Source organism: Phalangium opilio, unplaced genomic scaffold, assembly GCF_054372755.1.
Source record: "Phalangium opilio isolate 3A_F unplaced genomic scaffold, DU_Popi_V2 ptg000024l_1, whole genome shotgun sequence".
Taxonomy (NCBI): Eukaryota; Metazoa; Arthropoda; class Arachnida; order Opiliones; family Phalangiidae; genus Phalangium; species Phalangium opilio.
In genome coordinates, this window is record NW_028324155.1 from 132,136 (window position 1) to 158,178 (window position 26,043).

At 34.8% G+C, this 26,043-nt stretch overlaps 4 protein-coding genes across 6 annotated transcripts in view; 2 read left to right on the forward strand and 2 right to left on the reverse strand.

The window, feature by feature from the left end:
• Positions 1–230: 230 nt before the first annotated feature.
• On the forward strand, positions 231–12,383 carry LOC149691949 (uncharacterized). Of its 3 annotated transcripts, XM_089867574.1 has the most exons (4): positions 231–244; positions 1,133–1,814; positions 10,530–10,610; positions 11,680–12,383. In XM_089867574.1, exons 2-4 carry the CDS (start codon positions 1,483–1,485, stop codon positions 11,726–11,728), a joined length of 462 nt encoding a protein of 153 aa, XP_089723700.1. In that variant the 5' UTR covers positions 231–244; positions 1,133–1,482; the 3' UTR covers positions 11,729–12,383. The 3 variants fall into 3 exon arrangements, with proteins under 3 accessions (XP_089723700.1, XP_089723701.1, XP_089723699.1); XM_089867575.1 differs by lacking the exon at positions 231–244 and having other exon boundaries at positions 858–1,814; positions 10,530–10,621; XM_089867573.1 differs by lacking the exon at positions 231–244 and having other exon boundaries at positions 858–1,814.
• Positions 12,384–15,257: 2,874 nt separating this feature from the next.
• Positions 15,258–16,559, forward strand: Trissin (trissin). The gene is made up of 2 exons (XM_089868804.1): positions 15,258–15,292; positions 16,104–16,559. Exons 1-2 carry the CDS (start codon positions 15,268–15,270, stop codon positions 16,457–16,459), a joined length of 381 nt encoding a protein of 126 aa, XP_089724930.1. The 5' UTR covers positions 15,258–15,267; the 3' UTR covers positions 16,460–16,559.
• Positions 16,560–17,209: 650 nt separating this feature from the next.
• On the reverse strand, positions 17,210–20,331 carry LOC149691951 (uncharacterized). Its single transcript, XM_089867576.1, has 4 exons — positions 20,211–20,331; positions 18,472–18,620; positions 18,211–18,400; positions 17,210–17,436 (listed from the first exon to the last, which is right to left on the reverse strand). The coding sequence occupies exons 1-4, from the start codon at positions 20,230–20,232 to the stop codon at positions 17,363–17,365; spliced, it is 435 nt and encodes a 144-aa protein (XP_089723702.1). The 5' UTR covers positions 20,233–20,331; the 3' UTR covers positions 17,210–17,362.
• Positions 20,332–23,976: 3,645 nt separating this feature from the next.
• The window catches only part of LOC149691952 (uncharacterized), a 48,124-nt gene continuing 46,057 nt past the window's right edge, over positions 23,977–26,043 (reverse strand). The window contains exons 16-22 of the mRNA XM_089867520.1: positions 25,913–25,996; positions 25,559–25,852; positions 24,983–25,431; positions 24,783–24,924; positions 24,620–24,724; positions 24,479–24,556; positions 23,977–24,411 (exon numbers count right to left, since the gene is read on the reverse strand). Coding sequence (XP_089723646.1) covers positions 24,223–24,411; positions 24,479–24,556; positions 24,620–24,724; positions 24,783–24,924; positions 24,983–25,431; positions 25,559–25,852; positions 25,913–25,996 — 1,341 coding nt within the window. The 3' untranslated portion in view covers positions 23,977–24,222. The remainder of the gene's footprint in view (positions 24,412–24,478; positions 24,557–24,619; positions 24,725–24,782; positions 24,925–24,982; positions 25,432–25,558; positions 25,853–25,912; positions 25,997–26,043) is intronic.

The following is a 26,043-nucleotide window of genomic DNA, read 5'->3' on the forward strand; positions in this document are numbered from 1 at the left end:
ATTTGAGTCTCTTTGTAGGACCACTCCGAAGTACCACTTTTCTAGCTACTCATAATGATTTCAAGGAAATCACTTTGAAGTTTTTTTGAATTTTTTTGTTTCATTTCCTTCGAGGCTTACCAGTTTTAGGCATTAAATCCGTTGAAACATTTTTTACAACGAAATAATTTTTTCGAAAGGTTCAGATGTACACTTTAGTAGAGCTCAACCTTAGAATCGTACCGTTTCAATCTTGCTATCCTTGGTATAAACTTTACTCTTCCCAAAGTATACTTTGAACCTTTTCGAATAGAAGTGACCTTTGACTTAAAACCGGTATTTTGATATTGAACCTGTATTTATTTTAAAGATTAGCACTGAACTAACAACTCGAGCGAGGACTCTAATTGAAGAACTTAATATTTTAGTTTATAAATATATGAGTATATGTTAATCAAATAATTAAGTATGTAGGTGGGCCTTAGTTGTTATTCAAAACTAGTAAAAGGTTAGTCGCATTGTTAAACCTCAAGAGGAATGAGAAACAAATTTAGCAGTCTTTGTGAAGTACTCATGCTTGAATGGTTGCAATAAAAGTTTTATGAGGTTCAGTTGAAAAAACGTATTTTAAGGTATTCAAGTAGTTACTCAAAGTGCATTACGGAAGATAAAAGGGAATTTTAAAACTTCAATTCCACGAAATGTCTTATTTCCTTTCTAATGAGATTAAAAATGTATAATGTGAATAGGTAAATTAATTGAGTATCCAAATAATTTAGTTAATATGGCCTAAATCCTTAATTTGGAATGGATACACACATGAATGTATAAAACATTCATCTTAAGAAATAGGCTATTTTGATAAATTAAGTGGCAAAGCGCCTTTAATTGGTTATTTATCTTTATACAAAATTTCTTCCGTTTTTTCTCTCGCCACGCGATTACCTTACGGTCATTCTGTCAGATTGTGAATATTATCTCCCTTTCATTCCCCCAATTGCTCTCTCTCCATCCACGCGTTGATTGTCATTCCCTGGCATTGTACAGTTGTTTTGGGAAACGTTTACCTTCTCTCTTTTTCCTATAAGGCCCGTGGTCCTCTCCACTCGGCGAAAATCATCGCAAAACCACCACCCATTTCAGTGTTTTCCAGCCTCTTTGAAAAGGGAGCCTCGTCGACGTCACGGAATTTTAGTCTGTTGATTGGTCGATAATCTAAGGCGACGTCAACTTCCCTTTACCGCTTACGTTCGGTTCGAGTAAGGAGGGTGTGGGAGGAGAGCACCAGGGCTATATAGTTTTAAAACGGACGGTCGAGTTTCTGTTCCACTGACTCTAGAAAATACCGTACAAGTCAAAAGGTTATATCCTCGGTCCCTTTTTTTCCAAACATCAGCGAAACGTTAAGCCACAAATTTTCTTATCCAAACGTTTAAGTTTAATAGGTTAGTAGTATCTAAAGTTCCTCGGTAACTTAAGCGTCGAGTTAGTTTTAAACTAAGCATGAAGATGAGTTATTTTAGAGGCGCGATGGACAGTATCCCTTCTATCGTCTCATACGCCACTCTTTTGGCGGTCGCTTTGGCCCTTCTGTCCGGTTCGTCGGCGGAAGCGACCAAAAGAGTCGACTGCAAGAATTTTTGCATGAAGACCAGCTTCACGGGCAATGTTGGAGGGTGTAAATGCGGCTACACTCTGTTCTCTTACAAAAGAGGAGCGCCCATGGTCACCCCCGGACAAGAAGATCTCGATGACAGCCGAAGTTCACCCGTTGATTTGATCCGAAATTTCGAACATCCGAGACAAAACATAAACGAAAAAACGACCGAAGAAAGGTAAATTTTGATGTTATTTTTTTTTCTATTTATTTTCTCGCTAGGCAAATTAGGCCTACAAACATACATACTTTGTTACCACGCCACCTTTATTTCCTTTTGTGTTATATTGCGTCTTGCATGAATGAACCTGCGAATGCTTTTTTAATTTAGTTCAATCTTTCTTAATCAATGTATAAAGAAATTTTTAGAGTGACGTAGATAACATTTTATAATGTTATTTATATTCTAACTTAACAGTAAAGACAAATTTTTGGTCTAAACAAAAATGTCATTTAGATTATTAGCTAACGAACAGAGAGAAATTCGTAATTATTACTCAGTGAAGCATTAAAAGCTCAATTCCATTAAATGCAACCATAAAACGAACGAATCTATGGAGATTTGAACTTTAAGCATTTCATTTTTGACCAGGCTTTCATTAAATTACATTCCCATTTGACTATATATACTTTTAATACATTTAGGATATAATGTTAGTAATTCCCGTGGTTTCCAATGAATTTTCTCTCAAGACTCTTTCGGTGAAACCTTGATTTTAAAATTAGGGATAATTCTTAATTCGATTTACTACCGAAAGACGAATTTAAATTCGATTAAGCTCAGGTTCCATTTGGTGCCGGTTATAAAATTAGATTAAGTATAGCTCCACGCTGGGGTTTGTCTGTCATCTTTTCAAATATTCCCTTGTATACGTGATTTAAACTTATAAATGATTCCCATTGAAGTTTGGTAAGTTTAATTGCGATAAAACAAACCTAATAACAAAATTGTTTACCTTCAATATTAATGCCATCATTAAGCCTAACTCTCGTTGGATATAAACAAACTCAAGATCGTATTAAGTCACGCGTGTCCCGGCGTCCCATGCACTTGTAATTTCTAATCAAAAACAGGTGGCTTAAGTCCCCATCCGACTTAAGTGGGGATACTTTTCTCAATTGCTTAGTTTATTCGAGAGAAAACGAGGGTATAAAGACAATTTTCTTACTAAGCCTTCTGATCTCTCACCGTAGCTTTACCTGCTTTGATATTATTACCGAAATCATGCGTGGGTTTATACTAGATAAACCCTTTAGATCTGAAAAACCCTTTAAGTGTCTCCATATTCTTAGGTCTCAAAAGTTTGTTCGCGAATTGCCCGTGAATGTTGCCATATTTAGGTATGAGTAGAAAAAGGGTAATAAAGTCGAAGCCAAGAACTTGAAGTAAAACATTACCGACCACCCTAAAATTATGCTTGGCAAAGGATTGTGTAACGTTTTGAGTTTATTTACTAATTAGCTGCCATAAACTAACATATTAAATATTAAACTATAGATTAAATAATTCGGTAGTTATTTCAGTGATGACGTCATGTTGAGGATAGAGAATTTTGGACTAGTAGAGTTGGTCCATGGTTAACTTAACAAGTTCACCTTGAAATTCGGTTTTCATTGGTTTTAGCCAAGTAAGGGGAAAATGACAAAAATAAAAAGGTTTACGTGTTCTCAGATGTTCTAGTTAGATAATTGCAATTCTTACATAATTTACACTTCAAGTTTCTGGCTTTTGATAGTGTCAACCCTTTTGGCGTGGTATTCATCCAATCTAAGCGAATATTGAACAAGCACGCGCTTGAAGGAATAAGAGAGGTCGGGTGTATACAATGATCTTTCTATCTTATTTTACTTTGAAGCGACGCGCGACCTGACAAATAGGTTAATTAGTCAAGGTACCCTCTCGATCTTTTTCTTTCACCTTTAGCTCAATTGCTCCTCGCTTCTTCGCCTGTAATTTTCTCCTTCCGTTTATTTTTTTCTTTTTTTTGTGCGTGAGAGTGACGAGCGGAATACAGAGTGATAATATAATGAGCCTCTTACCTATAAACATAAGAAGCTTCCTTATTTCATTGTTGTTTTCACCCTTGGTATTATAAACCTATTGGGTTTTAAGTGTTTTTATATATATATACAAAAATGTCTTAAAATAGAAATTTAGAATACCCAAAGTTTATAAGTTATCTTCCGTAAATTTGGTCTGTAACATCAGAAAGTATGTTACAGAACAAGTAGTATAAAAAAAATTTATAAAATGGGGTTTAAAATAAGTTTTAATGAGAAAGTTTTGATTTTAGATGGAGGTGTTGAAGTCCCATTACTGAAAACATTATATGGAATAGTGTTAAATAAAATATAAATTAAGTTTAAGGATGAAACTTTAAGTTACGTCCGGTGACAGTTTTACAGTCACTATATAGTTTGTTGAACCTATTTTTATAAACATCGGGATAACAATTAAGTGAGTGAATTTTATTTTCAATTGGCTTGGGTTAAATTCAAAGGTACAAACCCCTTAAAATTAAAATCCAACTTTTAAGTTCTCGAGCCGATTCGAATGATTAGGTTATATATAGTAAATGTGTTGTGAAATCTGATATGATTATCAAGGAGCTTATGTGTACCCACGTATATAGAGAGGATCTTTTCATCTTTAACATGAAAGAGTTGAAACTAATTTAATTTCACCTTGCTCACTATTTATAGTATCCTTAGGAAATACTTAAAAGGCTGCTGTTTCGTACGTTATTTATCTAATTCTAATTTGGAAAATTCACACGTTCGAAGTGTTATATTTAGATTAATTATTTAATCATTTTACCTGCATGGGATTTATTTCGAAGTCTCTTTGATGAAAAGATACTTTTAAGGGTTCGTGAACTGTATATAAACTTCAATACTGGTTAAATTGAATTTCTGAAATTCATCTTTAAATGGCACAGATAAAGTCGTAGAAAATTTCTTTATCATATAGAGAGAGGGTCTCTTGAAGTTTGTAGCGCGCGACTAGTCTTTCTTTCTTTCATTCTTTCTTAGAAATTAAAGTAACGTGACACTACCATGATTAAGAATTGTATTACGTCAGTAAGGTCAGTCCGTCTTATCGTACAATAGATACGGCTCCCTGGAAAACTACTAGTGGAGAAACGTTCCATTTCTATACACTCCATCGAAAAATTTATAACTTAAACGTTTTCATGGCAAAAATTTATCATTTTTTAGATTACTAGCAAGTTTCAGGCCATCATTATAAAAGATGGCGGCAAATTCAACCTTAAAAGGCATAAAGCGCGTCTATAAAATATAGGGAACCAGTATGCTAAGTATTAGTGAAATCGGTTGAAATGCGCGGAAGTTATTCCATAAAGTAGGCTTTTTCTACATATCTGGCCGCCATTTTTCAAGATGGCGACGGATTTGAAAAATATTACTTATAACTAATGTCCCTGCAAATTTTTAACCTTCTAGATAAAGTGGTTTAATCTGGGCATTAATTATCAGTCAGTCAGGTAATATAGACAAATTGCCGGCTACAATTTAGTAAATTTAATGTTTCAGCGTTCAGATGTTTATTAAACCAAAGTCCGTAATAAAATATGAAGTAGAAATCTTTTAAGAGAAGATCTGAATCGAATAGTAATGTTGTTGAAATGTCATAGTGATTTAATCCTTTAATATCGTACCAACCGCAAAAATGTCGAGCAAATATAGCGTATAAACGTTTCCTTTTTACTCAGTAAACATTGTGGGCAAAGATAACAGACTTGGGGCAGGCTTTTAGGTATAAAACCCTTATACTAATAAATAAAAAAAACTAAAATAAAAGACAAATATCCGCTAGATATAAAGTTAAGACTAGTCATTCAGATCCCAAAATAACCACAGTGAAACGTAACGGTACAGTCATGGGCTTCAAAAACTTTTTCTTTCATATTGTCCGTTCATGGATTAAAGTTGAATGGAGAGAGATATTGGAGAATGCTTGAAATCTCTTATGTTTAGAAATGGTCACTGTTTAGTTTCGCCGTATTGAATATCTAGGAATGGACAAGTCGCGAGTTTTTACATTTATGATCAAGTATTGAAGCCGAATAAAGGTGATTATTGTAGGAACACTTTCTGTCATAGAGATGCGCCTTCAACTCTATTCAGCTCTTTTACTGGTTAGGGAGCAAGCTCAAATGGAAAAGAGAAACGTTGCGTCGAGAAGTATTTTGATGTTTTGTTTTCTCGGGGGCTAGTTGATCGAATTGGCCCTATGAAAGGAAAGCGAGGGGTAGTGGCTGACCTGACGCTCAAATTCTGACGAAGGATGCCTCCTCGGTCAACCCTTAACCTCGATCGTGCAGGCGGAATCGCACACTTCAGTGGCGTTTATTGAAAAGGGAATTTGGTAAATAAACAGTTAACCCATAGGGTCTAGGATGCCTTTATTTGGAATAGTATATACCAACAAAGCAGGAGATGTATAATTAAAGTGGTATGTGTGAAGGGAACGGAAAATATGACAATCTCTCAGTTATTACTAAAATTATCAAATGGGGTTTTGATAACTACTGTGATTTACAGTTTCTTTTGTGCATGGGATTAGTTTTCAATTTTGAGTCCCATGTTTTTATTGGATTTGGTCGACAGTGTGAAAGTGTTGAAGGTATAGTTATTATTTTGGTTTTAATTATTTTTGATATGTAATGGGTTTTAGCCGACGAGTTCCCGACAGTGGGAGAGCTTGAAAATACTTTAAAATTCCCCTTTACAAATGTACTTCAAAGCCAGTTTATTCCGTTGAATCAAAACTGTTAAATACCGAAAAACATCGTTAAATATTCATGTAACAGAGTGGATTAATTGGAGGATAGAGGTCAGTTCAAGCCTTCCTCGTTAGAGTAAATCTTTCTACTAAGTATGTTATTAGTCAAATTGTTAATTGAAAAAAATAAAAATGAAAGAATATAAAAATGTTTATATGTTTAAAACTGTTAACGAAACCGTCCTTGCTTCAGAGAATTTATGTGAATTTCGAAACATTTTCTAAAATCCATATATATACATATGTAGCTTTTAAAACGATGAATTTAATATATGCTATGACGTTATTTGAGTTTTAATGGCTTCTTTATAAGGCAACAAAAATAGAAAACGAATGTCAATAGTTGCTGCAGTGAAAATTACACGTATAGTTATTTTGGAGTCGCGTCTTCCTCTAGAGAGCTAGGCATAGATAGTGTTTAGTATTCCAGCTACGGCACGATTAAAAATTGCCAGCTTAGATCGGTATCCTAGGTAGGAGCGAGCGTGGCTTTGTTTCCCTTCATCCCCCGTCCTGATAGTCTAATCTGATGAAACATGAAACACCTACTTACTAAATATGGCGTAGGAGAATAACGCGGAATTTTATTATTTCATAGCTTATAGTTTGTCTTTTGGGCTGCCGAAAAGCGTACAGGTGTTTCACCTGTTTAACTTGTTTGGCTTCTCCTGGGGGAAATATTGGCTTACGACTAGGACCGATTGAAATTCTACCCTCGCTTAGGTACTCAGAACGTGTTCGATTCAAATTGTCAATTTTAGTTCGACTAATAATAAATGTTAGAGAACGGAGGCGCGGCAACCCTAACGGAATCTTAATTCAATCGATGGAGCTTTATTATACTTAAATGAGTGTTTCGGTAGTTCGAACAAGCCACCCTTAGCCTACTTTCCCCCCCGAAATACCCACTTGTAAGTTGCCACATTGAAAATCATTAATTCCCGAATTAGCCTTTCGTATCGGCCAATTTAAACCGCGCTCGATCGACGACTAGAATTTTTCTAATTTATAAAATACAGCCCTGTAGGGATGAAAGTTGGTTAATTTTCCTACCGATTAACGTTTAACAGCTTTTCTATTTCCCCTTTCAACAGAATAATAAACTAATTTTAAGTTTAAAATTGTCAATGGGTCAAATATAAAATTTTCAATGGGATGCTAAACATAGAATGTAAGCTTTTATTTAAAGGTATTTTAATGGTTTTATTTAAGCCGGATTTGTATTAATTTTTGGGGCTTCATTTGGTAACAAACTTTAAAATAAAAGTTTTTTGGGGTTTAGGGTTAAATTTTTATGTTAAATACGGTAATGGAAGATTAAAAACGAAACACGTATGTCTTGCCATCAAAATTACTTTATTTGAATAATTTTATCAAGCGATACACTGTTCAGTAAATACCCTATAAGAATTAAGACTAGGAGTAGAGAAAACGTAATTTAAGGGAATTTTTATTTAAAACATATTAAATTTGTATGTTACATATTATAAGAATTATGACTAAAAACCAAACAAATGTTGTGTTATAGCTGAGAGGTTGTATCTTAGGTCTTTAAGATGTGTCATTCCATCAAGGTCTAATTTTCCTTGGGGCGGATTTTACTCTATAGTTTATTTATTGATTATAGAGGGAGGGGGGATTGATGAAAGTTCCTAACTTACCCCTCTTTCTTGTCGTATATCCGGAACCAAACTCTTCCCTCTGTCGTTATCATATCATTATCGGTTCAATTAGCATTACTTTGTCTAATCCGATCTAATCCTAGTTTGTCAGGCGAATTTCGCCTAAGGATTATACGTTTAGTTTGTAAACGCTTCGACCTTTAAATATTAAAGGGAAGCGGGATTTTCATCTCCTTTTAATACGGTACGTCGTCTTTAAGCTATATCGCCTTATTTAGCTCGATTCCGAAGCAACTGACCTACTGATACCGCGTGACAATACGTCACATCAAAATAGGATTTTGGGGCTAGGCCTAAAAATTTAAAGGATCTCAAATTCAACAACTTGGGAGAATGTATTGTAAATCCAATTAAATTAGGTCTATATCCTTGAGACAAACGCTTAGTTTGAAACGGTTTAAACACTACTAGACTTTGCTTAGACTATTTTAAAGTTGATTTTAATGTTAATTGTCTAAAATACGTCCACCTTTTGAACGTCAAAATATATCGGTCGGTTTCAAGTTGAATATTGTAAGGTCTTAGGCGTTATTTATACAGGGTGTTTCTGATAAGGGGGCTGTCCTTTGGTCGAGTCCTGATTTGAGTGTTTTAGGGATGACCCCTTAATTAAATTAGAAATCATTGTCTAAATCAGTTTCTTAATTAAATTTAAGGGGTCATCCGTAAAATAATTCTTACAATCTGAACTTGAAAACAGTGGCCCGGACGACAAAATGGAGATAGAAGTTACATTTTCGACTCAAAATCGCCCAAAGAACCACACCCTTAATTTATGCCAGACTTATCAAAAAACACCCTGTATATTGTTGATATATATTAATTAATTAAATTGAAATTTCAATATTTCTAATTGGGTCATTAGATCCCTCTTTGTATATTAGAATTGTTTTTAATAAAATAATGAAGTGCATCTAATTTTAAATGTGAAAACGAAACAAAGTACTTAGTAAATTTTCCCGAATTAAAAATTTATAAGCACTTGGGTATAATTGATTTAATTTCATTTGAAAAGCAACGCAGTTTTTATTTTTCCCCAAGGACTTCTCCAAAGTAATAAATATAAAAAAACAGGTCCAGGATATAAGATTTAATCTTAATTTCGAATTAACACCGAGAAATTTCTTTTTAAATTGAAAACAAATAAAGTGATTTAGTTAGGAACTGTTTGAATAAAGCCCATCTTCATTAAGTTTACAAATATCAAAGGTGCGCTGTAAAAATTCAAGTTAGGGGTAAACGTCGTGTAACATCTTTCTTAACTTAAAGAAAACAGTAAAAATCTAAAAATAAATCTAGGAAAAAGAAAAACCTCTTTTACTTTAAACTCTTTAAAACACCGGATTGACATTTATTTTTTTTATCTTAACCATTTCCCTCCGTTTTTCGTAACTTTGTTTGCCAATTGAGGTGGGAGGATAGGTTTAGAGAAGTTTTCTTTTGATGAAACTCTTGGCTAAAGAAACTAAATCAAATTTTGTTGAGAAAAAACGGTAGTGTCGTACAGGGAATAGGGTCCTTTTCGACGGGCGCGTCATCTTTTTTAAGCGAAGAATTTAAAGTTATTTTCTGTAAACATCGATTTAAGTTTAAGGAGGTTTTCTCCGTTTAAACTCGGAGCAATAATATACCTTCAGAACTCAACACGATAAATAATGTAAGGTTGTTTTATATAATTATATTTCAAAGTTCAAATCTTACGTTGAAATGTCTTTATAGGATATTTTTGTCTATGGATGTGTAAGTTTAGGAACCTCCCAAACTCACGCGATTTGTTGTATTTTTCTCGATATTTAATCGTTATGAACAAAGACAAGAAAAAAAGGTTTTCTTTACCGAAAATTGAGTTGGTATCCACTTTGTAGATATTTTCCATTCGGTTGGAGTTTATTTTTTAAATGTTTTTGGGAGGGACGTTTTTCTTTTCACGTAAAATATTAGTTTAAATTTCGTTTTCTATGGATTTAGGTTTGTTTGCGGATGTTTGGTGATTGATCGACATTTTCCATACAATTTTTTTCTTGAATGTTGTAGCGCATGAAGTCTCTTTTCATTATTATTATTTATTCTAAATTTCATTTTATGTCAACAGTTAATTGAAGCCACAAATTTGACTCTTTTCAAATTAAATATTTTATTGAATTCCCACAAAACCAATAATAATCCTATTTGTTATTTTTTAAGGAGATTGAAACGCAAAACCATTGAAAAATGTTATTAATTTCTTGTTATAGAATTTAACCTCAAACATAATAACTAAGTGTTACCAACATAAAAATTACTTTAGTAAATTTTTGTTCTTAAAATTAAGATTAATGTATGATTAAAAATTTTTCAATGGTTTTCGCATTTAATTGCTCTATTAAAACTGAACCCATTTTAATCGAAATTGTTCCCGTTTTAGTAACGAAAATGGCTATTTGTGGAGACCTATTGCTGAAGTTCTAAGAATTCCTCGACCTCAAAACAGGCCGAGATTACAATGGTGAGTAAAATGTAAGTTACAATTTTGCGTTCTCATAACTAATGAACGAATCATGCCGTTTATAAGATCCGAATAAGGTAGCAGTCAAGAGTATCTTTAAATAATGATAGAATGATGATGGTTCTAAACGTTTTACACGTTTTTCGTGATGTCGTAACCTATTTTGTGGTCTCTCACTTTGCATTTTTCGTCCATGTTACATGAATTATTTTGCCTAAGGCATATTTATGTATGTTTATCGTTAGAAATGACTTCACTGCAAAATTCATAATTAGTTAATTACGTGCGTGGGATAATGCACTAATAACTCTATACTACCTAATTGTTTAGTAAAAGGAATTCTAAATTCTGATTTGAATTAGAGATAGAAATAATTGGTAGAAAATTAGAAGCCTGTGGCTAAATGGGTGTATTTGCTTTCTCGTAAATATTAAATATTTAAACTTTCAATTTGCTGAAAATTTTATCTTATAATTTTCCATTTTATTATAATATTTACGATACATTTATTTGAAGAAAATAAGTTTATAGTACAGAATGTACAGAGACTACACTTATTACATCAAGTGACAAGTCCAACAGATACGTCTTAGTCTTAATCATATATAAGAAAAGCTGAAAGATAAACAAAAAATTATTCTTTTAAACTCTGCACACATTTAGTGACATTTAGACCATTCCATTTATGACTTGAAGAGAAACCAAATCACAGGAGCGGGGTCGCCATCTTATTTCATCAGAGGCAACGCCAGGCATAGCCCGAGTTCACTACACGCGGGAGGCTAGCCGACCTCCGTTGCCTCTAGCTGTGGTTCTTGGCGCGAGAGAAATGTGATAATGAGGTGGCCCCGTCTCTGTTGTATTTGCTTCGCCAATGGAATTAATGGAAAGGTTTATAAGCGACCAAAATACCCGTAGAAACCCTATAAAGTTGAAAAACTTTACCATAGCTTGTTTATCTTTTAAACCCACAAGCGACAACAACTTTTTAGATAGCTTCCAAACAAATCATAACTTAAAACACCTTTTAATTTCATTACTTAACAAAATGTTTTTCTTTTTCTATCAGGAACGATCAGAACGAGGATTCGGAAGATTTTTTGAAATCCTTCGTATGAAAAATTGCCATTTTATGTTTCGAAATTAAAGATTAAAAAAAGTATGAAATGTGTTATACAATAATTGGGTGCTCCGATCCGTTCCGTTACACAATATAAGTATCGCACTCGATCACCCTAACCTGGAAAATCCAAAAATATATTCATCTCCAAATTCACCCAACACCTGAATTCATCATTTTACCTGTCCTGAAAATTAGATTCAGTTTCTTCAAAATACACCGAAAAAGGAAACAAAGATGAAGAAACACGACGGACCTAAAATAAGGTATTGGATGAGAAAAAGCGTTTATTAGAGGAGAAACAAAATTTGTAGGCGTACATACGCAACTAAAAATCGAATCAGTACGAAGAAAAAACCCCAATTTTAGCTTCGACATGTTTCTGAATTCATTGATGTATTTTGTTTTATTCATGTGTCTTTTTGATTCCCCAATAGGTTTTTTTTTTCATGTTAAAAATTGTTATTGGTTAACGTCTGAGGCTTGTAAAAGAAAAATATTGTCGGCACACTTCTTTGAAAAATGGAATAAAAATTCTAGTTCTTTTACATCCATTCGAAACGCATTTCAAAATTACTCTTCTTTGGAAACCAATCCATCAATTTTTTTTTTTTTTTTGGTTTTCATCACTTCGGAAAATTAAAATAAGTGTGGGATGGGAACGCGTCGTATATCGCAGTTTCAGATGTTGTTTTACTGAAAATTCTGCGAATTTAAAGGTTAAAATTATGACATTGATCCACGCAGTAAGCATGTTTAACCAATATCACTGTGGATATAATAAACGACCTGTTAACAAGCCAGCTTTTGAGTGCAATTATTTATATATTTAACTGTTAATTAAAGTTTAGCCGGTCATTAAGTTTCTCGAACGTACAGTTAGTAATTAGAGTTCCCAACATCCCTAGAGATAAAACTAAAACTATACAGGGTGTTTCTGAAAACATCCCCCTAATTTATGCCAGACTTATCAGAAACACCCTGTATATACCTACTACATCCTTTAATATCTATAATATGTAAAATATATAAACAGGAGTTTTAGATAATTTAATACAAGCATTCAATCAAAACTATGTTGATGGGCATAAGCCAAGGCATTTTATTTTCCTCTTCGAATTTTCGACTCTTTTAACCCTCCTTTTGTTTTCCTGACCTTCCTAAAATATATCCTATCCATCAGTAGCGAAACGACGGTATTAATCCCACGATGATGAAAAATTTACATATTTTGGAATTTTAAATTTCAGTTACTTAGGTTAATTATTAAAATATTCCGTTAACTCCAGGGAAAACTTCGAGTGGTGGGAGTTCAACTCGATCCCATTTCGTTTCTGAGGCGAAAGTATTAAATTTGAATTTCTGTTCTAGTTTTCTTCAATTTATATTTAAAAACCACTGAAGAACCGCGTTGATTTGAAATAAAATTTATTAAATCCTAATTTTTTAGACCAAAACAAAAATGTCTATTTTGCATTAAAAAGCAAATATACTTTCATTTAGATAATTTTCTTGCTACTCAGTTTTTACACTTTGACGACCGTCTTTTTGAAGCTTGACTTATAATTATTCCATTTCAAAAACGCAAATTTCAATTAGTTTCTAGGATGAATTCCCTTTACACAATATTCTACCTTTCTACTAGATAAGATCTAATGACAGCCCTAATATTAATATGGTTTTAAATTTTTTAATTAGGCTCCTTTATTTAAAATTAAAGCTTTTACTACAATATTTACAAGTTGGTTGGCACGCACTTACTCTCATCTATATATTTAATGCATTTTAGAACTTATTTTTGCTCAAATTAGCTCTTAAACCTTTTAGTGTGTAATGTCATTGTGCGTATCCACTAAATTTTAAATTATACTTAATTGAGTTTAATTATTTGAATCGTACGTGCGATTAATTATTTGGCTATTGCTGAATTTTCTTAAGTGCTGATATCCGAACCATTTTATAATAAAGTTACAAAGTTGCCTTTAAATTTAGGGAAAGTTTCGCGGATTAAAGTGAAATATGACAACATCAACTTTTCAAAAATTCCCTTACCTTCAAACCTTATAATTAATGCAAATATATTTTCAATATAAATTAAAAGTGAGAAGATGGTAGGGTATTGAATAGGACCAAACTTACGTTACAAAACATTGGCATTTCTTTGAAGATTGAGCAATTTTTAACAGGAAGGTAACCATTCGTTTCTATATTGATATACTATCTAAGAGTTTAATTTCCTATAGCCATGCATCTCTTGCTTAACCAGCTTCGATTTCACATATATGGCGTATTCATATAACATTCAAATGATAGCGGGTAAGTGATCAGCTGCCGTAGTGTAGGAAGGAATGAGCTACAAAGCACTGCGGTTTGAACTGAAACTTTCATAATTAATATTAAAAGTTATTATAGAACTGCTAAATAATTAATACTAATCATGTTTTGAAGCTAAACGCTGTCATGGCGTTACTGACAGTACAAACACCTACACCCCCGCGGTTTATTCCGACAAACTGAGCGAAAATAAGTATTTAACAAAATAATACAAATATACTGCGATAGAGGGGGTCTAAACGTTACTATATTTTAAAACCAATTTAAACATCCTTTCCTTATTTTTGCAAACTACCCAGGGAAATAAACTGTATGAGAATTCGTATAAGATTACCATCTATCTGATGGGTAAAGGTTTACAGTCAACATACCATTTGTTATCATTTGGAATATTGTAAACGTACTTGACTTTCTATAATACACCTTGGCTAGCTATCTAGGACTTTCATTTCCTCGAAATATTCAAAACGATATTGTCTTAGGAACCGAAATGAGTCTAATAAGATTGGAAGTATTATGATTTTCCAGACTTTTAGTTTACTCAAGACTCGAAAATTCTGAAATTGGAATCGATTTCTCTTGTGGCCAAGTTGATTATTACAATAACCTGTGATATAGTAAGAAGAACTATAGCGTGGGCCACCGTGTTACGATTTTAGATATTATGTGTAAATACAGGGTGTTTTTGATAAGTCTGCCTTAAATTAAGGGAAATGTTCCTTGGGCGATTTTGAATCGATAACATATGACATTTTGACTCAAAATCGTACCCCTTAATTTATGGTAGACTTATCAGAAACACCCTGTATGTTATAATAAACCGCAAAATGAATATTAATAAAGAGTGGATTGTAGGGCGGGCGTCGTAAAATTAAAACCAACGATAGTGTCTACATTAAAATCCTAGGGAACCTAAGCTTAAAATATGTGTAAAAAAATAAATAAGCCAATATTCGTCTTAGGACGTGCATGTTTTATATAGAGTGAACTAAAGGCCGGGTTTCTTTACGAATGCAATCAAGCTTCTACTGTTTCATCAACGCCTTTTCTGTCCTTTATTCGTCCGTATCAATAACTTGACCTCGCCTTTTGAAATAAGATAGTATAAAATGACCCGTGTCCGAACGGTAAGGACACACTCGAAATCCGAACATTACAACATCAAGAACTTCCTCTCACTCGATCCGATCCGAAGATAAAACCATGGCACTTGGAACTTTTAGCTTGGGTAAGACGAGAAAGTACTTTGATTTCCCACCATTCCCCATTTAAAAGACAGAACTTCAAAGGAAAGTAAGAGTAGTTTGACTTGGTTATGACGCGAAGCTTTTAGTCTTTCCGTATTTCTGTTAATATTGAAAAAGGAACCTAGCTTAATTCAATATACGAGTTGAAAGATTCATTCCCCAGGTAATTCTTCACGTAATGTCATTCCGTGATTCATTTAAGGTATAACGTACGTGGGCATATGTATCTTGAGCACGGTTCGACAAAAATAATTTGAAATTTGTTTATCGTGAAAGATAAAACCAAATCTGAGCTCGACTATCGTCTATTATTATTATCATAGGTTCATAAGATATGTTCCATAAGTTTGTCACTGGTTTCTGAGAGCTTGACATGAAGTGACGTAGGTAAATCGTCATAGATTCTTGTAAAGCAACGCGTGGTAAGGCGCTGTCAAAGGCTTAGTACAGACTAAATAGGAAGATGGATTGCAAAACAGAGTGTAGTCAATTCTCGTGAGTCGTGTCGTTCTCGAACAAGCTCTCAGTAAGTCTTTAGCACTACATGGAACATATCTTATAAACTTATGTTATCATATACGGTGTTAAAAGATCTCTTCAAAAATAATCGCCCATAGATTCAATATTCAAAATTCAATTATCAGAATGTTTCTAGTTCGAAGTACGTTATCAGTTCTAAGTTTTAGGGAAAGTGAGAAGTGTAAATATGTATCAAACAGCCACCCAAGCCCTGTTTTTCGACAACCTTCCAATAACTAGGGACTAAATGAATATCTTTAATTGTGGCGAAAGCTTTCGTCTTATTGGTGGTCGGTGAATTACTTCTGGTTGAAAGAGCATCCGCAAGAATCTCTTGCAACGCTTGCGGACCAGAATGTAAGAATGCCTGCGGAACTCAGATGTTCAGAGCTTGTTGCTTCAACTACAACCGAAAAAGAAGTATTGGCTCCCTTCGATTCGCACCAGGAGAGACTGACGCGACGTCGACCTCTGGAGACGATGAAACCAACGACATGACTGACTCTTTCGGTCGATCATCCGCCCAAGCTAATCGATTTTACTCCGTCGACGCCATTTTGAGATTCATGAACGATCCAAGCAGCCAGAAAAACGAAGGTGGCGCCTCATCCAGGCAATCTAGGTTGTAAAATTAAGCATTCTGATATTTGTAATTTATACTTTACTGAAACAATGTGAAGTTAACTAGTAGTCTATCAATAAAATACGATATGAATATTGGAAATACAACTAGCGTCCTTCGTTAGCAATCGATAAACATGGTCTCTCACATAACTGAACAAAATATTGATACTTGAACCTTGCTTGAACTATTTATCATTTACTCTGTAACGTGAAGGGAGTAAAAATTGGATATTGAAAATAGCGACTAATTATTGCTAATGTTTAAAAATATACTACTTAACTGATTAAGTCGAGGTAAGAGCCATTGCAATACACGGGGTTCATACGAACATGGTAAACGGGGAAATTGGGTTTGATTAAAAAACTGAACGAAAGTCATAATTATCTTGAAAACCAGGGGAAAATCTAGAAACCCTGAAAATTTAGGGGAAGTACTGTTTCAAACCTGGAAATATCTGGGAACTTATTTTTAAATATTTCGTAGGAACCCTGTGTGTATTGCATTGTTCCTTTGTTAGCTTAGATATAAAAGTAGAATTTTAATTAAACCTTGCAGTTATCGTGGGTAAAAATAATTTATTTATAGACTATATCTTAAACTAGTTATTGTTCCTCGGTTCTAACCAATAGTTTTTATTAAACATATATTATAGAAGCAGAATTAAAGGTGTCGTGTAAATAAGCTTATGTTAATCTTATGGAATTTCCAGAAAATAGTATTTGGGAAATTATATCAGACATTCTTGAAAGATCATAAATATTTAATTATACTCAAATATCCGAGATAATTATAAATAATATAATAAATACAATAATTAGATGGTTTATCGCACCGTCTTACAACAAGGCACGTGGTATGTTTTGTCGTTTTATTTACAATTTCACTCGTCAATTCGTTCGGAGCCAATTTATCGTCGTTTTTTCTCCCATTCCAAAGGGTCATCCAGGGCAGAGGTCAATCCCTTTTCGCCATTCAAAAGAGCTGAAAAAAAGTATATATATGTTTATTTGACATCTATTACTGATAACCTCTGGCTGTTAGTGTACTCCCACCGTGGAGTAATATTTTAGTAAACTAAGCTTTTTTTCACTTCTCTCTTAAGGGATCTTATCTAGCACTACTCCTGTAAAATTACTCCTTGTGAAAAGAAAAGACGGACCGTGGGACAAACGACGACCTTCCTCATAGAGCTTAGCAAAGCGGGTGGGTAAAAAGGGAGAGGGGTCGGTCAGCACCTTTAATAATGGTCTACTTTTCGCTTATTTTGGAATGCAGCCAATTTTTTCCTTTCGCCTAGATAGTAGTTAGTCACCAGTTGCAACAGATTGGTGTTGGAATATTCTCTTTCGTAAATTATTTTCAAATTACTAAAACGTACTCGTAATTAGGATAAATAAGCGTTTTTGATATTATGTAAGTATGATTTCAACGGTTTTAATTGAGGAAACACGTTGAATTTATTTCAATTCCTCGTGGTGTGTAAGCCTCTGCTGTGAGGGGTCGGCCATAAAGGCACAAAAATAACTTGATTATTCAAAATATAAATGTCTCTTGGTGTATCTAGCGCACTTAATGAACATTATTTTATTTAAAACTGCGTATTATAACTTTCAATATACTGTCAAGTGCGCTGGCACAAAACACTAAAGGGGGCATGTATTAAGTAGCAGAAGAGCTAACCTATACCGAATAGTCCCTTAATCTTATAGCTGCAAACGCTAAGCTAAATCTTTTCCTGACAAGCACTAAACATACCGTTCATTTGTTTTCGCAGGTTGTCCAAAGGTAGTCTCTGCTCTTGGTTGCTAACAGAAGGCGGTGAGGAGAATGCCAATCGCAAAAGTGGTACCATGGACAATTCCTCTGGAGATAAAGCCCCATCTCCGTCGGAATCAAAATGACGAACTAAATGTACCGCTTGCGAAAATGTTGGACTGTTTTCAGACTGTTGAACAACAAAATAAGAAACGTTAAAAACATTGCCAAAAGTACTTGGAGACTGAATACGAAACTCACTGCCAACGCCGTGGGATCGGATCGTCTACCCATTCTTGGTACCGACTTGGACGTTTTAGTAAAGAACTGGGCACTGGTCAACGGCGTGATGGACAAGACAGCCACCAGCAAACAAAGGGAGGCAGTCGCCAAGCACTTCAAACTGTAAACTGTGAGTACAATTTTACATTAATTGATTTTCAAGAAAGCGTGTGGACGATGCTTAAACACTAGAACAAGTGTACACATGTCTTAAAATACTATTTCCACAACCCTCAAAATACTCGATACAAACACTAAAAGTATATACGCTACTATTTTGGGAAGGTAATTTCCAAGGAAGTCTTTGACCCGCGTTATTGACCCCCTGAATTTGACCCTCTTTCGCAAGGTCGTGAGAGTCCTTGAGGATTCGATTGCTTTCTAGGAAGAGGGCCTCTTACACACGACACGATCTCGCGAAAATTCCTGTTCCTTATTTTGATGGGAGTACAATATACCAAGTTGCGTACGAGAAACCTTTCAAAAGTTCGATTACAAAAGCTCTTTCTACTTATTTGAGTTAATGTATAGTAATGTTGTGAAATGATAATACGGAAGGTACATTGTTGGCTGATGAATCGACTTCATCTACCTTTGATAGTATTATTAAGTTTAGGTGGATATAGTTTCTGTGGGTTTTTAGTACGTTTATTTCCGAAATGCTTTTTTGGGAAATTTTCTTTTGTGGTGTATACAGTAATATATTTTCATAAGTAACATAACAACTCAAAGTGTACCATATCTTTTCAATGCATAAAATGTATAGCCAAAGTATCAAAGGGTTCTTCAAACTAACTTAAGGCAGATAATTAATAACTAAAAAGGTAGAGTCGTTATGTCACATTTCATAATTTGCAATATAATATAAGAGACGTATTGTAATTAGACGATGTGATTTTATCAAAACAACTACGCGGTGTTTATTAACCCTTTTAGGGTGGAAATTAGCTATCGGATATGAAAATAAAGGGTACGGTATTGTTTAGCACTTTATCGCTCTGCATAAATGATGAAACTAGGTTGACTGATATATCTACTGATATTTAAAGATGAGAAGGCTAAAAATAACCCTTTTTATCTGGCCCAGATCAGTCACGAAAAAAGCGGAAATTGATTGATTTTGAAACGGTTTCAAGCTTGGATTTAGAATATTTTAATATGCAGCTATAACCGAGTGTACCGATACTCTAATCTAACCCTTTATTTATTTAACCCCGATTTACTTTGTTCCAAATTTCTTTTTTTTTCTGGAATATTTGAATTACAGACTATATGTCGCGAAAATTTTAGTTTTTATCAAGAGTGATGACAAAAAGTCATTAAGTCACTACCAATGATAGTTTTCAAGAAATCACTTCATGCTAATGGTGTCCATGAATAGCTAAAGGAAGTTTTTATTCTGTTTAAGTACAACCTAAAGCGCATGCGTTGCAGATATAGCAATAATTTTCTTGTATCAAAGTGAGAAAACCGTTTCAGTCCTCTTAATCATAGTAAATTAAATTAAAATGGATATTTGAAACTTGATAGAGAAGGATAAGCGGAAATTAGATTCACTAATGCAAGGATTTTTTTCACCGATTATTTACGCGATTGTGAAAGGTGTATTTAAATAACTAAATTAAGTTTCAGAGAGTTAATTTCACTTTGTTTAAGCTCAAAAACCTCCTACAATATACCAAAGCGTGATTATCATATACAGAGTAAGTCACACATACCGTTACTTTTGCTTCCGTTCATATTTGGAACGTTTCTTCTTGCTTAATTAAAAGTCCGTAAGGAATATAAAACTGATTGCAATAATATAAATAAACGATACTTGGGTGCTTTGGTGAGCCGGTTGTTACTCGCTTCGAGGATGATTCCAATGTAACCGGTAGCGGCTCTTTTATACGGTAGTTATTATGATGGGGGTCATTTCTCGCGTATGGATCATGGAAAGATGGAGATGACGGAAAAGGGGGAAAGAGAGTTTACGGCAATTCCAGAAATGTTGCTCGCCATCCCCCCTTTAACCGCGATTTCCTCTAGTGACTGTTTAGAAGGCGCTAACTGTAATATGAGGGCCAAACTATTAGCTCCTCCTTCTCTAGGGCTTCCAATTATCTGGACCAATAATACTAGTGAAGCTGTCGTGTTTCCTGTACTTGCCATAACTGAAATATATCCGACATTATATTCTTTAGGCATCAAACTTACCAATTGGAGTTACTAAACTTGATCCCGCTTCATTTGGGGAATGTCAGACGTAAACGAACGCGAAGATTTCAAATTGAAACAAATCGTGAAAAATTAAATTAAAGTTTCTCCATTTTTTTATTACCCTAAATTGGTTAACGTTTTTTCTTAAGATACTGTTTTCTATTGTACATTTTATCAGCTCGAGATATCAATCCAATATTGATTGGTTGTTGATCAAAACAGCCGGAAACTAACCTTTCTGTCTGAACTTTGACATCAATTGAAAGTGGAAAGCAATAAGCGTACTATAAAAATAAGTCTTTTAAGACTTCGAAACAGGGTTTTAGCATTTTCAATGGCTTGTGTTAGCAGAATCTCTAGCTAATACTTAAATATATGTATTTCAATACGACAACTTCGAGTTTATTTATTTTTTCATTTTTATTACTTGTCAGAAGTTTATTGACAAGTTACTGGGTTTTGGTTTGTAAGTGACATCGTCGTGGAAATGTGGCAATAGGGGACCCCCACACCGAATTTTTTTTAATTGGGTACCGTTTTAATTTTGAGAGCTGGACAAACAAATTAATCTTGCTCTCGTCATTTGTCGAATGTCAGATAATGAAACCAAAGGTAGTTGAACTATGGGTTCGTTAACGTATTGTTTAATTTCAAGTAATAACGATTGCGCATTTACGTCACTTCCGACAAAATGAAGTGTTGTTGAGGCTAACGTCACAAATTACATACATTCTTTCTGTTGGAGTGGTTTACAAAGTGACAGGTAAATCTTATAAATTCCCAAAATTAGTCAGTGGTGGCTCCGTTAAAGGTTTTTCGGTGCAATTTTTTTAGCTCCCGAGTAATATTACTTAGTTATATTGGGCAGCGAACCAGTTGAAGTTTATTTGTACATTTAGTTTAGTTATAAATATCTATGGAATTTGCAAAAAAAACGTCTTATACAAGGGATTGAAACAATTTTAAGGCTGAACTAAAAATATCTTCATGAATGAAGTGCAGTTTTCAATCTTGCTAAAGGGCCAGATGCACGCAATGTTGAGTCTCATACGTAACTGATAGTGATAGCAAACTGCTCTTGAACATAAAGTACAACTAGAACCCTCTTTACTCGCTTCTAGTTGTGTCTCGTGAGCTTAATATCACATTTAGAAAAACATTTCATCGTTCTCTGTTAAAATCCTAAAGCTTTTCTCTGAAGAATAATGTATGGAATGAAGTAATATGTCTAAGGGCATCACTTAACCCTTAGGACTACATTCTATTCATTACTATCCCTTCTTTAGTCCTGGTTTTAAAGAACGATACGTAGTTCATATCCTTTTCAGGATTTATTTTTAGTTTTTTACCCAATCTGTCACAAACTGGATTAGGGTTGAAGGGGCAAACAAAATCGTTCGAGAAAATGAAAAATTAAACGTGGTATTGCTTAATGGTGGCGCCCCAATAGCTAAAGCACAGGGCTGAACACGAGGAATGAGCGTATACAGGGTGTTTCTGATAGGTCTGGCATAAATTAAGGGTTTTTTCTTTGAGTGATTTTGAGTCGAAATTGTTCCATGATATTTTGCCCAAAACACTCAAAGCATAACTCGATAACAGTGCCCCGGACGGTAGAATGTCATAAAACGTTTTCGACTCAAAATCGCCCAAAAACATCCCCCTTAATTTATCCCAGATTTATAAGAAACACCCTGCATATTAGAGCGAAAGATAAGATGGGTATATATAAATAATATAAAGGTACCCTCTTATCACTTCATTCGAATTGACAGATTTGATTTGTTCATTGACTCTTTATTTGTCAATAGTTTGTGGATTCATAAACTAAACTAAAAAAAAATCCGAGATCATTCTCGTTCAGTCATTTGCACGAGCGGAGATTGCCCTCTTCTTTTACTTAGTAAAGGAAAGAAGAAAGATCAACTTATAAACATTTCTGTTAGATATTTACTGAATAGTGTACGTACGTACGTACGTAAAGCCTACCACTTCATCTTAAAAGTAATAGAACTGAATTTAATTTAAGGCGTCAAGTCTTATTTCCCGCATCTATTGCCACATGTCTAAACATTGACGTTAAAATATACTTTTTTTTAATGCTATTAAGTATCCCTTAGAAACCACGTATTCAAAAACTTTAGGTTGTGTAAAATTCCCTAATAAAGTCGGTGTTTCACCGGGGATTTTCGTCGTTTCCAAGTAACTCAACTTGTTTTGTTTAGTTCTAAACGCACGTTTCTGTATGCGCTATAGGACAACATTAGAATTTGCTGAGCAGTTTTTACCCTTAACTTATTAATAACATGTTGTTGATATTAATGAAAATCGTGACCTAAACAATGACCCGGACTGAACTAAGAATTTATACTTGTAACGCAACGAGTCTATCCTAATTAGTTTAGGGAATGGCCGGCGCGCTCGTTCTTACTTTCAAGTGGCCAGGCGACAATACGCGTTGTTAGGCCTAATTAAATCGCGCCACGTTTTAGGAGACTGATATGATGTGTTAAAAGTATAGAGAAGTTTACCGAATGTAATCTCTATGTACCAAAATTTCGACACCTCGTTTGCTCACGAGAGTTTGATACATACGGAGTTCTAACCCTAATTAAGATAATTTCTCCCTCGATCCCTTCTCCCCGTTTTAACCTTAACAACTCGTTAACACACTTCTCAATGGGGTTTTGCGTTGTCACGAGGTGTTCCCAATTTAGCACTTTAGAATTTGTTTCGAATAATCAAATTCTCCAAGACCTGTACGTGTAAACTGTAAAACTTAACATCTGTCGCTTTAAAACGCGGTTTTAATTAACCCCGAAAATTGAATTAATTTCGTTGTTTCATGGCCCACGTAACGGACGTAAAACTGCTAGGCCCTACATCCGAGTGCTTGGCTTTTGAACCTTGCACGTGATTTGGTTTCGCTCCAGTTCTTCCCGACGTTATTTTATTCTTATCTTTTGCGAATCTACGCGCGTTTGTCGCCCATGAGACGGAAAATTAACAAGAATTTGCGTATTTAGGATCACGTAATGACTTTGACATCAAAACTCAATGATGTTTTAACTCTTAACTTTACGTACGTATGCTAGCCTTACTCGATGCAAATTCTGATTTTTTTTAAAAGCGTATTTATGCACTTATTAAATCAATAAGTTGACTGACATTGAAATGATATAACGTTTTTTATATTGAGTGTATTTGCATGAAACCTTTTTTCAAACCTTGCTCTAATTTGAATTAATTAGCAAAATTACAAATAATTTCTATAAAACTTTATTTTCGCTACAATAATATACACAACATTTTAACGACAGCGTTGTCGTGGAAAAGGGGTAAAAGAGACACTTTCTGTATAAAAATATAATATTTAAAATTAAATTATCAATAAATAATAATAATAATAATCCCAGTATTTAGTCAAATAAGTGCCAATTAAAATCGTTATATAATTTGATTATCAAACTATATGGCAAATCTTTTCTTTAGTTTATATAATTAAGCAGTTAAGTCAATTATAAAGGTTTATCTCCTTTGTCTGGGTTTCGCGTTTGTTGAAGGGCGGCGACATCGTTCATGGTGCTTAGAGGAATGTTTGGAAGTCGAAGACGAAGCCGTTGACTTTCTAGCTGTAGATCCGGAATCTCTGATTGAACGGGCTGAAGCCGTTTCGAAACTTCGGGATACAAGCAGCTCCTTACTCTCGTCCGACCGCTGTTTTAAAAATTAGATCAATTTTTAAATTTCTTTTCAATAAAGTCGAATGCAATCATGACTTTACCTGTCGGTTTTTATAGTTTAGCTTTGGTATGGCGGAAACTACAACCGGAGGAAATCGGGAATCTGATTGAAAGCTATCCTAAAAGTTCAAAAAACTCAAGAATTATTTACAGTGTGAAAGAAATGGTCGGAGATCTCTTACAATTGAGCGAGTAATCGATTCCTTTCTATGGATTCCGATTGTAGCTTTGGAAGACGACTGAATGCTTGTTACCTCCATCTGGCGCATCTCTCTTATGTTCATTGGCTACGAATCCATTTCGTTAATGTCAGTAAAAAGCTATTCATTAACAATTTTATCAAACCTCCATTTCGCATCCATCGTCTTGCGAAGAGTGACTTTTACTAGAATCTCCGATGTAACACTGTGCGGAGGTCGAATAAAACTTGACCGATTGCTGCACAGTTGTTTCGTCGAAGGAACGTCCGGCTTCAGAACCAGAACTCCTACAACGGATTGAAGTTAGTTTCAAGAACAGTAAAACTTGTCTGATAATGATCTTACGATTTGCGTCCACCCTTTGTTGCTCTGGAGTTGGCCGTAGGTGGTCTGGGAATCATGGACACTATGGATTCCCTTCGTTGAACCGTTCTGTCCTTCATCTCGCTTTCGTGCCTTTGGCGATGGTGACTACTAGACTCTTTTCTCGTTTGGATGGCCACCACCGCTGCAGATTCCTTCAGCGCTTTATACACGTCATTCGGATTAATACTTACAGAGACTGCATCGGAGCTTATCTGATTTTGGCGATTTGACGGTGGTGGTGCAAGTTCGGCCGTCACAGTTAATTTTGAGCTGGTTTCCAAGCTAATGGCTCTGTCTGGAACCAAAGCCTTGGAGCTGGCGCTCTCCAGACTGTCCGGATCTAAGGGCGATGAACCCGTGATCGATGGATCCCTTTGACGCGGACGATGCGATGGAGAAGGGATTTTAGACGGAGGATCTGGAGGCATCTGTTCAGAACAATAGTTAGAACATAGACCTATTACCCGAAGTAGAAAACATTCTACGCTCATATGAAAATGTGATAACCAGACGGAGACATTACGCTTAAAGCAATCTACTTCTCTATGTACTTGCCTCTGTAATGTAAGGTCCATTTCGACGTTCATTGTAACAATGAATTTGCGGTATCATAGTTGGTGGTGGAATAGGTCTATATCTAATGTTGCCAATCCTCGATTGTTGCGAGTTTGACTTGGTATCTGCGGAACCTGAAGGAGAAGCCGAGTATGCTGCACTGGAATAATGCCGTCGGGGAAGCGGCTGAAGCTGTGGTATCTCGTAGAAGGTGTTTCTGTGTCCATTTGCGAATGCTGAGAAGGAATTCATCCGTTTTATGTTTGCTGCATTATCTCCAACGCTGTTTGGATTCTGTAAGACGAAAAATAGTTTAACATACTGAGGTTGTCGTTCACGTGACGATAAACCTACGTAGCTGATTGAGTCCCTTCTGGCTGGTCGTAGCACGGCCATTAGTTGAATTTCCGTCAAATCCAGAAGCGATGGACACCGAGCCTTTTGATTTCGTTGAGAAAGTAAAGGATTTCGTGGTTAGACGACTG